Genomic DNA, 13,827 nt, shown 5'->3' with positions numbered 1-13,827 from the left:
GAACTAATTTGAATATAGTGAGAGGCACAGCAGTAGAGAGTTTAATCTCTGCAGGTTGATTACTCAGGTTTGAATCCTGACTCTGGGACTTATTAACTGTATGAATTTGGGTAAGTCACTTAACTTTTCTATCCCTTGGTTTCTTCATCTGTAAAATGAGAACGTTACCTACCTCACAGGGCTGTTGTGAGGATTTAAAGAGTTAATATATGTAAGAGTTTATAAGAGTAACTGGTACATAGTGCTAATTAAGTGTTAGCTATTATTATTATTATTATTGACACTGTACAGAAGTATATAGGAATATAAAGTGGGGGAAATGGATGTAAAATGAGGGCTTTACATAAGATGACCTCTAATTATACATTCCCCTCAATTTATTATTTGTCCTCTACCTCACCTCCTCACCCCCATGTTTATCACGCAACTTTCTATTTCTGAGTTGTTGCTCATCTCACCGCCGTTACCTCTCTCTTACAAGTGTCCTTTTCACATACTGCTTGCATCATCAAATTCATACATTGTAAGCCTTCTTCTTCGCTAAAGGTCTGTTTGGTACCACGTCAGTCTTTATTTTGCCACATCTAATACTGTGGCGATATACAACGCCGTGTTTCCTATTTTGCCCATATCTTTTGTGGATTACAGAGTGGTTCCACTGTACCTGGCTAATGGCACAGAAGGCACTTGGTAAATACTGGTTGATTAATTGAAGGTACTCAGTTTCAGATACGGCTTTCACTGGCATAGACCAGAGGCTGGCAAATTTTTTCTGTAAAGAGACAGATACTGAAATATTTGTCACTTTGTGGGCCATATGGTCTCTGTTGCAAGTGTCATGACTACTGCACTCTGCCACTGTAGTGCTAAAGCTGCCACAGACAATATGTAAACCAGTGGGTATGGCCATGTTCCAATAAAACTTTTTTTAATTATATTTTTTTATTTTGAAATACTTGATTCATAAGAAGTTAAAGGAAATATACATACATACAGAAAGGTTTTGTGCATCCTTCACCCAGTTCCCCCCAATGGTAGTATTGCTATAACACAATATCACGACCAGGAAATTGATGCTGGTACAACCTACAGAGTTTATTCAGATTTTACTGATTTCACACGTACTCGTTTGTGTGTGTTTGTACAGTACTATGTAATTTTAAAACTTTCTTTACAAAAACAGGCGGTAAGTCGAATCTGTCCTGACAGCTGTCAGAGATTCTCATGTAGAGCTCAAAATTACAAAACAGACCAGCTAAAATGAGAATCAATTGTGGTTCAAAAAAAAAAAAAAAAAAAAAAAGCCCCGCTCTTCTCTCTCATGAGCAGAAAGAAGGCAGGGGTAAATACCTGTAACAGAATGGTAGTGTTATTTCCATCTTCCCCCACTCTCAGCCTCGGACCTCACACCAGTCAGGTAAGAACGTGGCCAGAGAGAGCCTGCTGAACTGAGTGAAGCTCGCTGGCAGGCCATCACTCTTTGCTTCCTGGGTAACTTACGCTTTTACAGCGTGACAAAGTTGATGACTAGAATTCACTCACCCAAGAAATAAAGCAGTATTAGCTTTGCCAATCGGAGCTAACGTTTCATAATTTTAATCCTCACATTTTCAATTAACAGATGGACGCATCACATTCATCCATAAACAAAAAGGAAAAAAGTAATTTCTTTAATGTACACCTGGGAAAGACAACTGTAATCTGGATTTGTACATTCAAACATAATGCAATTTAATTATGAGAGCAATTTAAAACTACTAAGAACATGATGGGCAGTTGAGAAATTGTTTCATTTACAGTTTTTTTCTTTTTTTATAATCACAGTGTTCCATACTCTTTCAAAGATTGAAATTGTGGCATTTGGCAGGGTTTTGTTAATTATAAAGGCGGCTCACCCATGTCAGCTAACCTGGTAGAGCCAGGAGGGTGATTCAGTTTTATAAAAACAGATATGATGACTTCAGAGGTGAATATATATATATTTTCACATTACCTAAAAAATGAGAATTTTCTTTAAAAACCATACAAGACAAAAATTAAACTAGTCTGGTATCTCAATTAAAAAAAATGCTTTGTACTGTTCTCAGAATAAGATCCAGGGTTCCATCCACACTAACACTGTTTAACTTCATGACATATGAAGACTATTAGAAATGAAATGGATTACCGGAGTAAATCTAAGCCCCTCAATAAAAAAATATAACCTTAATATATTAAAACGAAACTCTGCTCCCAAAATGATACTGGATAAGCTTTCTTACTTGTTTCCACCCCCACTCCCAGTCTTGAAGTGATTGGGGAAATAAATAACAGCATTTTTATGGACACAAATAACTTCCCTAAAAGGTAGGAAAAAGGAAAAGGTCAAAACCAAATCCACATTGGCCTTTGAAACAGTTATATGCTTCTACTTTTTATTCTTGGTTAATTTATTTCAGGGAAACTAAATCAGTTCTCTTAGAATAGGCAGGAACCCAGTAAGTAAACAGAATACAGATGTACAGCTCTGAAGAGAATTGCCTGCTAAACTCTTACATTCAGAGATCCATAAATAAGAGCTGGTCACATCAATAATTTAATTTTTATCTCGTGACAAAGCATGTTTGTATTCTTGGGGAAAAAACAACCAATCTTACTGACTGACAATTTGGTATACTTGAGGGTTAATTAAATAAGCAATATGGCAAAGTAACCAATATGCTATAAGGTATAATTTTTCTGTTGGATTAAACTTCAAAACTTGAGCCAACCAGTTAAGTCAACAAAATCAGATAATTTGGTAGCTCCTGTATAAACCCTAGTGTCTTTTAGAAAGATTTAACAATCGAATCATGACTGAATTGACTTTGTAATTTATGATGTTAGGCTAAAGCTGTAGAATTAATTCAAGAATTATACATTACCAAGTACATAAAGATAAAGATGTTGGTTTTAAATGTTATTTTTGCATACGTTTACTTACCGCCATATAAGCATTTGTTCCAACATACGTCTTGGCTATAGAATTCACCAGCTATGAGACAAAACAGTCTGTTAGAACAATATAAAGATAATGCGGAAATAAAATGGGCAATTATTCCTCATTTAACCTACAATCATCATTTCTATAAATCAACTAAAAATTCTGTAAAAGGGAACAAATTTATCTACGAAGGCATTAAAAATGATTAAATCTCTTTTCTTTTGAATGTGATTTTAATTTAAACATGCACAGCATTACAGTTTATAGCAGATAACCTTAAACAATTCACTTCAGCAGGATGCTTACTGCTTTAGTACCCCAAACCCTGATATAAAAAGTCAATTGGAAGTAGAATTTGAACACACTCATTTTTCAGTCAAATGGCTCAAGATGTGAATGAAGCCCCATGCATTACTAGAATGAAACAAACACTAAATACGCTGGAGGGATAACAGACTTTGACAACTCATAATACAACGATGACCTTCGCTTTGGTCTTCGTGTTTGGCTGGGAGTAAAGGTGGCTGCAATTCAAATCAACATCACAGCACGCTCATGGGTCACTATCACTGGGGGTCTCAGGGGAGGCCCAAAATGGAAATTAATTAAAATTGGTGCTGCACATTGTAATGGCCCTCCACCATTGTTGCTCCCAATATTAATTTTTATTGTGGGCCAGTTGGGCTCCCCAGGCACAGCTCCCACTCTGCCCTCCCTTTTGTCTGGCCAAAACGCTTTCATATCAAAGCTGCATATCAATGAAGTTTGCTATTCGTAAGTAGTAATTACAATATCAGCAGTTTTTACTGTCATTAAACAATGAACAATCATATTCTGATGGAGGAAACTCTCTCGGAGATTAAAAATGAATAACACACTCCCAGCCGAGGAGAAGATGCAGAGTTCTGTTTGTCTGGCAGCTAGGTGATTTTTCGATCCAGAGAGTAGAATGAAAATAAAAAAGTGGATGTTGCAGAGAGGAGAGCAGAGGGGGAGGAAAAAGAGACCTACCTGGGTGCTAACTCCAAAATCACACAGCTTGACCTGTCCTCTTGTGTTTACTAGCATATTGGAGGGCTTCACATCTAAAAAGGGATGAGAAAGTCCACGTAACTAATTCTGTATCTACAGTGCTTGTTCAATAAAACAAATACACACACACCATGTCACACTGCAGAAATGACATCATCTGCTCAACCTGGAATTCTAGTCACAAATTTAAGGCAAAGAATTTTATCTGGAGGCACATGTAAGGTCCTAACTCCTCCAGTTCCAACCATTTCTGGTTCCTCTAGGGTTTATTTCAACTGAAAGTCAAATAAAATCTTGGCTTCCAACAATGGTAAATACACCCATCATCCTTTTAGGAAAAGTAGGTAGATAAGAAAATGTAACCTTGCAAAGAATTTCCACAAAAGGCTTAGTTTTGTTCTCAGTATGAAAGTATCACTCACAACTAATAAACAGTAAGGCCAAAAGGAAGCCAACAAGGAAAAAAATCATTCATATGTTGCTGGTAACAGGTCATATCGGAACAATGAGAAATTGAGTGCAGTATTGCTTTTTTCTGGTTTTTACGTGGCAAATGCTACTTCAGATGATACTCAGAAACTGATCTAAAAGATGTGTGTGAATGCATGCACTTATCAGTCTTTGTTTCATTTATCCTCTTCCTTTACATCATGTTTGACTGCTGCTATAGTTAACAAAAGAATTGACATAGCTTTCGCCAAGGCAGTCAGTTGCTAAATAATGACACAAAGGTTTTCTGTGAAGCACGGTCAGTGACAACAGTAAGCCTTTTCAGGAAACCAGGAAGCCCACAAAAACCATCCAAGCAGGAAAGAGCACGCCATTTTTGATGGTACAGAACAGCACCTGCTTCAATCTTTCACCTTCAGTGGCAAAAGTAGTCTGGAACAGACAAGTTGTTATATTTAATATAGCAAATAATCTTAATTATCCCCAAACTGAACAAGAAACACAATTTTTTACATAACACTTTAAGAAAATCTGTAAATCTGTTCATCTTCCCCCCTCCCTTCTCCCCTTGAAAGGGCACCCTGACAAAATATCTTGCCAAGAGTAGGTACTTAATTCAAACTTCAAGTTCAAACTCCGTAATTCACAATTACTGAACCCCACCTACTATGTGACAGGCAATATGCTAGGCACTTTCTCATACATTAGCTATTCAGTGATACCTGACTGACAGTAGAATGTAAACTCCAGGAACGCAAGGACTTTGGCTCTTTTATTGACCACTCTATTCCCAGCCTCTAGAAGAGTGCCAGGCATACAGTCAAATGCACAATAAGTACTTCTTGAATGGATGAGGAAATAAATGAATGGAAACCATGCACATACAGTATGATTTCATGTTGATGATTTTGTTTGTGATCAGGGGGTAGCTGTAGAGCATGTTTCTGGAGCATGCCCTTCAGGTAACACATTGTACACGTCCTTCGGGTTGGGGGCAGGGTTTGCTTCTTTCTGAGTACCAGGTGGTAAGCCTAGGCAGGTATAAGGTCTTTTAACAAGACCTTGCCTCTCTGCCTCCAGTTTCTCTAATTTCAATACAAATCTTATACCATCAACATAATATAGTACTTTTACTACATCATCTCTCATTGAGAGGGAAATTAAATAGTCTCTGACACCCTCCTCCGTCCAAATGTGAGCTCCTTAAGAAGAGGGTTGTGCTTTCAGATGTGCCTGTGTTTAGCTCAATACATATACATCACAGATGGCCACAGTGGGCACTCAATGTTTGCTGAACTGAAAGAGATGTTAGATTCTACATAGCCTGGTCGTATTTTCCAAATCTAATTCTCATTACAGGCCTCAACTTTGAATATTTTTCTTTTTGGCAATCTGCTCTTTTATATATTGACACCCTTAAATCACTCTTAAGCCACCACATCAGATGGAGACAGTTCATGAACAAATGTTCTGAGCTCCTGGAAAGAGCTGCCTGGAAATCACAAGGTATGCTAAAATTAACAAATCTGTAGCTTTAATCAGACACACATTTGACTTCAGTGGATCAACAGAGAGAAAGAATAAAACAAAGTTTCTTCCATATCTTGGCTATTGTAAATAGTGCTGCAATGAGCATACGGATGCATATGTTTTTGAATTAGTGTTCCGGATTTCTTCGGGTAAATACCCAGAAGTGGAATTGCTGGGTCATAAGGTAGTTCTATTTTTAACTTTTCGAGGAACCTCCAAGCTGTTTTCCATACTGGCTGCAACAATTTGCAATCCCACAAACAGTGCACGAGTGTTCCTTTTCTCTGCATCCTCACCAACATTTGTTGTTTGTTGATTTATTGGAGATGGCCATTCTGACAGGTGTGAGGTGGTATCTCATTGTGGTTTTAATTTGCATTTCTCTGATTAGTGACATTGAGCACCTTTTCATGTCTACTGGCCATGTGTATGCCTTCTTTGGAGAAATGTCTATTCGGGTCTTCTGCCCATTTTTTAATTGAATTGTTTGTTTTTTTTGGTGTTGAGTTCTATGAGTTCTTTATAAATTCTGGATATTAACCTTATCAGATGTATCATTGGTGAATGTCTTCTCCCATTCAGTAGGCTGTCTTTTCGTTTTTGGTGTTTTCCTTTGGTGTGCAAAAACTTTTTAGTTTGATGTAATACCATTTATTTTTTCTTGTGTTTCTCTTATCTGAGAATACAGATCAGAAAAAATATTACTAGGAGCGATGTCAGAGTTTACTGCCTATGTTTTCATCTAGGAGTTTTAGGGTTTTGGGTCTTACATTTAATTCTTTAATCCATTTTGAGTTTATTCTTGTATGTAGTGTAAAAAGGTGGTCTAGTTTCATTTTTTTGGAATGTATCTGTCCAGTTTTCCCAACACCATTTATTGAATAGACTGTCTTTACCCCACTTTGTATTCTTGCCTCTTTTGTCATAGATTAAATGACCATATAGACGTGGGTTTATTTCTGGGCTCTCTATTCTGTTCCCTTGAACTGTGTCTGTTTTTATGCCAGTACCATGCTTTTTTGATTATTATAGTCCTGTAGTACAGTTTGATGTCAGGTAGGGTGATACCTCCACTTTTGTTCTTTCTCAAGATTGCTGTGGCTATGTGGTGGTGTCTTTGTGTGGTTCCATATAAACTTTAAGATTATTTGTTCTAGTTCTGCGAAGAATGCCATTGGTATTTTTATAGGGATTGCACTGAATCTATAGATTGCTTTGGGTAGTATGCACATATTAATGATGCTAATTCTTCCTATCCATGAGCGTGGTATATGCTTCTATTTATTTGTATCTTCTTCAACTTCTTTCTTTAAGTGTCTTATAGTTTTCTGAGCACAGGTCTTTTACCTCCTTGGTAAAATATATTCCTAGGTATTTTATTTTATTTTTTGATGCAATTGTAAATGGGACTGTTTTCTTACTTTCTCTTTTTGGCAGGCCATATGCACTCACTCTTCAACAAGGCTACTGAACTGATCTCCCTATTTTTACATTTGCTCTTCTATTGGCTATTGAACACAGCAGGTAAAATGATCCTTTTAAAATTTAAGTGAGACCATGTCACGTCTCTCCCACCAAACCTCCAAGGGTTTCCCAACTCAGTGCAAAATGTGAAGTCCTCGTGATAATCTCTAAGGCCTGCTCTGAGCTGGCCCTCCACTACCTTGTATTCTCATCTCCCTGCCCATTCTGCTTCATCTCACTCGCCAGGTACGCTCCTGCTTTGTGGCTCCGTACCCTGGACTGCTCTGCTTCCACATACATATGCATAGTTTGCTCCTTCACTTCTTTTAGGTTTCTGCTCAAATGTTATCTTTTTAAAAGAAGCCTTCCCCAACCACCCAGCATAGACAGCAGTACCTTCCCACACCAAATAACCTCTTTCCTCTCTGCCCTGTTCCAATGTTCTTAACACTTAGTACCATCAATACATTATATCTGCGTAAGTACATCTGTTCCCTCACAAGTCCTCCTCTCTTGAAGGGTAGCTCAATGAATGCAGAGACTTGATCTGATTGTTCACTACTATGTCTAGAATGGTGCCTGGTGCAGACAAGAAGCAGTGTTTGTTGAGCAAATGGTGAATGAATGATCTCTACTGAATAGATGGACAAACATGCTCATCCAGAGAAGCATGGATTTGGCCTGAAAAGGAGCTGTATCTTTTCCTACTTAAAGGCATATACTTCAGAATGAATATATTTCACTATTAATGAATACAGTTCCAAATGACATTTTTCATTCTAAGAAGAATCCAGTCATTCAAAAATACTCACTCAACAAATATTGACACTTCACCATGTGCTAGACATAGTAGTAGGTGCTGTGGAGAGAAACGTGAGCGAGATTCTGCCTTTCAGGAAAGTGCAGACCAAGAACCTGCTGGTATGTTCTTTGATCAAAAATACTGCACATGAGAATTCAGGATAACAACACTGCTTTGATATACTCTAAACGGGATTTTCTTCTGGAACAATTACACACTTCCTATAATAAAGACAATGAGAGTTATATAACTAAATAGCTCCCAAGCCTGGCTGTGCATTAAAAAAACCAACAAAAAAAAACCAACCCCCCCCACTAAAAAACAAAAAAACACAACTTTTTGGGTTCCACCTCAGATCTACTAAATCACAAACCAGTTTAATATAGCCTGGTCTTCAGACCAGCACTTAGAAAAGACTGAAATAATGTGCTGTATTTCCCTTTGATTTAACTGCTAGAAAGTTCAGAATATCAAAAGAAAATTTTCCTCTCTTGTTTTCCTTTACTTTTAAAAATTTTTATTCATTTTAAAAAATCAATTTTATTGTAGTCATTTTGAATGTACAGTTTGATGAGTTTAACAAGTGTATATACATCCATGTAACCATACCACAATCAAAATATGAAACATTTCTATCACCCCAAAAAATTCTGTGTCCCTTTATAGTCAACTTAACCCTGACCTCTGGCAACCACTCATGGGTTTCTGCTATTATTGGTTAATTTTGTCCTTTGTACATCCATTATAAACTCTGTAATAGGTTATTATAATTTTTCCTTTAAACAGTCTGGGTTAGTATTTGTATGGTATATCTCTGTCATATTTAAAGTGGGTACACAGTTGGGTCTTGCTTTTTTAACTGGTCTCTGAGAATCTGTGCTTTTAAATGCAGTATAATGACCATTTACATTTAATGTAATTATTGATTTGGTTTGTGTTCAGCTCTACATCTTACTATTTGAAAAAAGTAACAACTGTTCTTTATTACTTTTTTCTTCTCTTGCCTTCTTTTGGGTTAGTTGGATTCTTTTCAGGATTGCAAAAGCAATCATAGGCAATATGTAAATGAATGGGCATGACTGTGTTCCAATTAAATTTTGTTTTGAAGCTTTTTGAAAAAATCATTGTTCTAGGATCTACAATGTGTTTCTTTAACTTCTCAAAGTCTACTTTAAAATAATATTAGGGTATGTTATTTATAATTTAAGAACATTACAATAGTTATAGTCTTCCTCCCATCCTTCATGCTACCGTTGATTATGCATATCTTACATTTATAACATATGTGTTGTAAGTTACACAATATGCTGTCTTTATTTCTGCTTTAAATAATTATCTCTTAACAAAATTTCAAAGTGAGAGAAAAGTTTTTATATGTCCACATGTTTACCACTGTTGGTGCTATATATTCCGTAATACAGATCTAATCATCTATCTGGTATCATTTTCCTTCTGCCCTAAATAATTTTCTTTAATATTTTTTATAAGGCTGGTCTAGTGGCAATAAATTCTTTCTGCTTTGATTGCCTAAAAAAGTCTTTGTTCAGCTGTTGAAAATATATTTACTAAACACAGAATTCTGGGTTGACAAGTTCCCCCATCCTTCTTATTTAAAAGATGTCTCTCTACTATCTTTTGGCATACATAGCTTTTGATAATAAGTCTGCTGTCATTTTTATTTTTGTTCTTCTTAATGTATTGTTTCCTCTGAATATTTTAAGATTTTAAAAATCACTCCTTTCAAAATTTTTTCTTTTGATATGCTTTTTGTTTATCTTGGTTAGGGTTTATTGAGCTTCTGAGATCTATGGGTTTATGAGTTTTATCAAATTTGAAAAGTTGGGGGCCATTATCTCTTCAAATTATTTTTTGTTTCCCTTTCTCACTCCTTTCCTCCTGAGACTCTAGTTACACACAAATCCTAGACTTCTTGATATTGTCTCAAAGGTCCCTGAGGCTGTGCTCATGTTTTTTGTCTTTTTCCTTTGTGGTAATTTTGGATAATTTCTGTAACTCTAACATCAAGATTACCGATTATTTCTTCTGTAGTACTTAATCCATTGTTAATTCCATTAAATGAAATTTTATTTCAGATAATTTACTTTCATTTCTAGATATTCCACTTGGTTTTATGCCTTCCATTTCTCTCCTCAAAATGCTTATGGTTCTGTGAAATCCTTAAGTTTACTTATACTACTTATAACTGTTCCGAAGTCCTTGTCTGCTAAGTCCATTATCTCAGTTTCTTTTTTTTTTTTTTTTTTTTGGGGGGGAGGTCCTATTTCTACTGACTGATTTTTCTCCTGGTTATAATCTTTCATGCATTATCAGAAGAAGAATTATCTGTTCACCGATTATCTCAGTTTTTATTTATACAGAGCCTAGAGAAACTTCCTACTCCAGGACTGGTTTAGCCCCACTATTAAAGTATGGCCCTTCTAAAGTCTCTCTTGTATGCACCAATGTATTCAACAAGTTCTTTTCCACTCTGGGTAGATGAAATTTTTAAAATTACCAACCTATGTAAGCTTTGGGAATTATTTAGCTTATAGCTCCCTAGAAATCTTTTTCCCGGAAAATAGTTCATTTTCTGGCTTTGTAAGATTTCACCCTATGAATGCAGAGGTTGCTATCTGGCCAAAGACTCAAGGAGATTTGTATACAATTTCTTGAGCTCTTTTTTTGCATAGTTTCTGCCTCTCTAGGACTCTGCCCTATACATTATAGACATTTTGGCATTCTTGATCTCCAAACTCTGTCTCTTCAGCTCAGTAAGACTTTTGGGTCTTTTTGGGTTCCCTCTCCCTATGCTGCAGTCCAGAAATTGTCTCCAGGAAGAAAGGTTGGGCGATTACAGGGCTCACCTCACCAGGTTGCCTTCTCTTGGGGATTACAGTCCAGTACTGCTTATCTAATGTTTGAAAACAGATGTTTCATAAATTTTTTTCAGTTTCCTAATTGTTTTTGGTGGAGGGCAACTCCTATAGCAGTGATTCCTTCCTAGGCAGAAATAGAAATACCCTTTTATTTTAAAATTCCTGTTTTGTTTTGATTTTTGTCTTTTGTTCATTGTTTTGACCATATATTGAAAGCTGCCCTGAATCTCTTTTTTGAAATAGATGGAGTATAAATAACACTAGAACTTTAGTTAGGCTAAATCTGAATTCCTGTGGCAGAATTTTAAGCAAATGAAATCTTTTTAAATGTTAGAATGAGAATAGCTCTGTGACTTAAGTTTCACTTTATCTGAACAAAATATTCCACCTGATATCTGAGGTAATAGACAATCCTAGTATATAACCACTGAACTTATTACTTCCAAGTTCTCATTGAAAACATATAAATGCTACAACTCTCAGGAGTAGCCCCAGGAATACTGAATGGTTTAATTTCTTTTTCTGTCTTTCTTTTTTTTGGTTTTGTTTTAATGTCACTCGAAGCCATAGACAACAGCACAACAGATTAGGGAGAAAGATTACTTTTAAGGAGGTAGTTATGTTTATGCTTATTTTAATGCAATCTCAAGTTACAGAAAACAAACAGCAATTGAAGGAATACAGCTTTTCATTCAGCTCACTTAAAAAAACTGTAGCCTTTCTTCTGTAAGCAAAGCGCAGAAAAGATGAGTCGTTAAAGTGACTGATTATAAATGGCAAGCATCAGGGCAGATGTAAGTCATTTTGGTTTAATCAGGCCATTAATTATTAGGGTTTATCAATTAGTTTTATTGAGGCAAGGGAACTTAAATGAATACTAGCATTGATTTTAACTAAGACATTTTCTCAAAGAAAATACAAATGAGGTATGTAGCATCCTGGAATTACAGCTTCTTTTCATACCACTAAAAAGAAGTTAGCTTTGTCTAATGCAAAACATAAGCCTATAGTGAAAAACTAACTGTAATCCCCTTTTTATTATATATGAAATATCATGCTTGGTGTTCCTAAATTTGAGGTTTGGTTTTAAGCTCTCTTGGCCAAAAGGTCAATTTCATGTTAGAGAAAGTGAAATAAAAGTACAATGCAAAGTGACCCATGTTTGATATCAAATATTTCTTATCTTTTTTCATTTTAGAAACAAATTCAGTCATTTCATGTAGAGAGACAAGTCAGAATAGGTTCCTCTTGGTCAGATCCTCTCAGAGGAAGCAGAAATGACACGGAAAGTGTGTGTGTGTATGTGTGTGTGTGTGTGTGTGTGTGTGTGTGTGTGTATGTTTTATTTATATTTATATATATACATATATATGTGTATATATATATATATATACATTATACATATATATATATGTGTGTGTGTATATATATATATATATACATACATACAAGATTAAGGGTGATACCTGATCTTCCTACCTTCACAAGGTTGTTATAAGAATTAAGTGAGACTGTGTGTTTATTAGTGCCTGTCACAGAGCTGGAACTCAATGAACTGTTTTATGAATAAAATGAATGAGAGAAACATTTTGTAAACTTGAATGTAGTATATATACTAGAAGCTATTGCTCTGTAGAACTGGTAATGACAATGACTCTCACCCTAGAAAGTCAGGATGTGGGTCACCTAATATACTGGACCAGATCCAAATGCTAAATAAAGTTCACTTTCATTACATGAGCTCTAGCTGAAAGCAGACTTCTTCCAGAATGTTAAGTGCTGTTCAAAAATGAGTTAACAACTAACTACCCAATCACAACACATGTCTCCTGTCACAATACTTTCCCACTCCTTCAGTGAGATTTCACAGTAGAGTTATTTAATGATGATGTAATGAATATTTGAGTTGCATCAGTGACAGCCCACATAGATAATAGGTAGCTATGATGCAGTTCTCTTTAATGATTTGAAGTGCTTTGAAGATTATTAGCAAAATATCAGGGAGCAGGAAGAATGAAAGAACTTACAAATAGAGTCTTGTGTCATGCAGAAGATAATAGGTTTTCTACAGGAACCTGTATCTGAATAAACATCAGCCTTAAAGTGTCATTAAAAATTAAACTTAAACTTACCATATAACCTTTGTCATCACTTTCCTATTCTATCTCTAACAAAGTATGAAATAGCAGTGAATTACACTTATTACATACTATGTATCAACGGTAAATGGTAATTTCTTCTCAAAACTGATGTATATTAGATGACCTGATTCACTGTGATTACAAATGTTTAAAGAAAGATGCTAAAACACCCCAGGTATCTACTCAAGAGAAATGAAAATGTAGAACCAAATAAAGACTTCTACATGAATAGCAGCATTATTCATAACAGCCCCAAACTGGATATAATCCAAATGTCACTCTACTAATAAACGTATGGACAAAATGTGATATATCCACACAACAGGCAATATTATTCCACAATAAATAAGAATGGAAAGACAGTAATAAAAAACAAACAAAAAAGGTCATTACATATTAATAAAGGGGTCACTATAACAAGAAGATATAATATTTGTAAATATTTATGGACCTAATATAGGAGAACTTAAATACATAATGCAAAAATTAACAGACTTAAAGGAAGAAACAGACAGCATTACAATAACATTAGGGAACTTTAATACCACACTTATATCAATAAAATAGATC

At 35.6% G+C, this 13,827-nt stretch overlaps 1 protein-coding gene across 12 annotated transcripts in view; it reads right to left on the bottom strand.

The window, feature by feature from the left end:
* Positions 1-13,827, bottom strand: part of MAP2K5 (mitogen-activated protein kinase kinase 5) — a 228,882-nt gene that overhangs the window by 101,543 nt on the left and 113,512 nt on the right. For all 12 annotated transcript variants that reach the window (XR_012494694.2, XR_002136832.3, XR_016020872.1 and 9 more), the window contains exons 14-15: positions 3,974-4,047; positions 2,963-3,013 (exon numbers count right to left, since the gene is read on the bottom strand). Coding sequence is in view for 9 of the 12 variants with exons in the window: in XM_074327515.2 (XP_074183616.1) it covers positions 2,963-3,013; positions 3,974-4,047 (125 nt within the window). In the remaining 3 variants the exon portion in view is untranslated. The remainder of the gene's footprint in view (positions 1-2,962; positions 3,014-3,973; positions 4,048-13,827) is intronic.

This window comes from Rhinolophus sinicus, chromosome 3 (genome assembly GCF_057876585.1).
Source record: "Rhinolophus sinicus isolate RSI-liver-muscle chromosome 3, RSI-T2T, whole genome shotgun sequence".
NCBI lineage: Eukaryota > Metazoa > Chordata > Mammalia > Chiroptera > Rhinolophidae > Rhinolophus > Rhinolophus sinicus.
The sequence above is the reverse complement of the archived record's forward strand: the minus strand, read 5'-3'. Positions and strand labels throughout refer to the sequence as shown.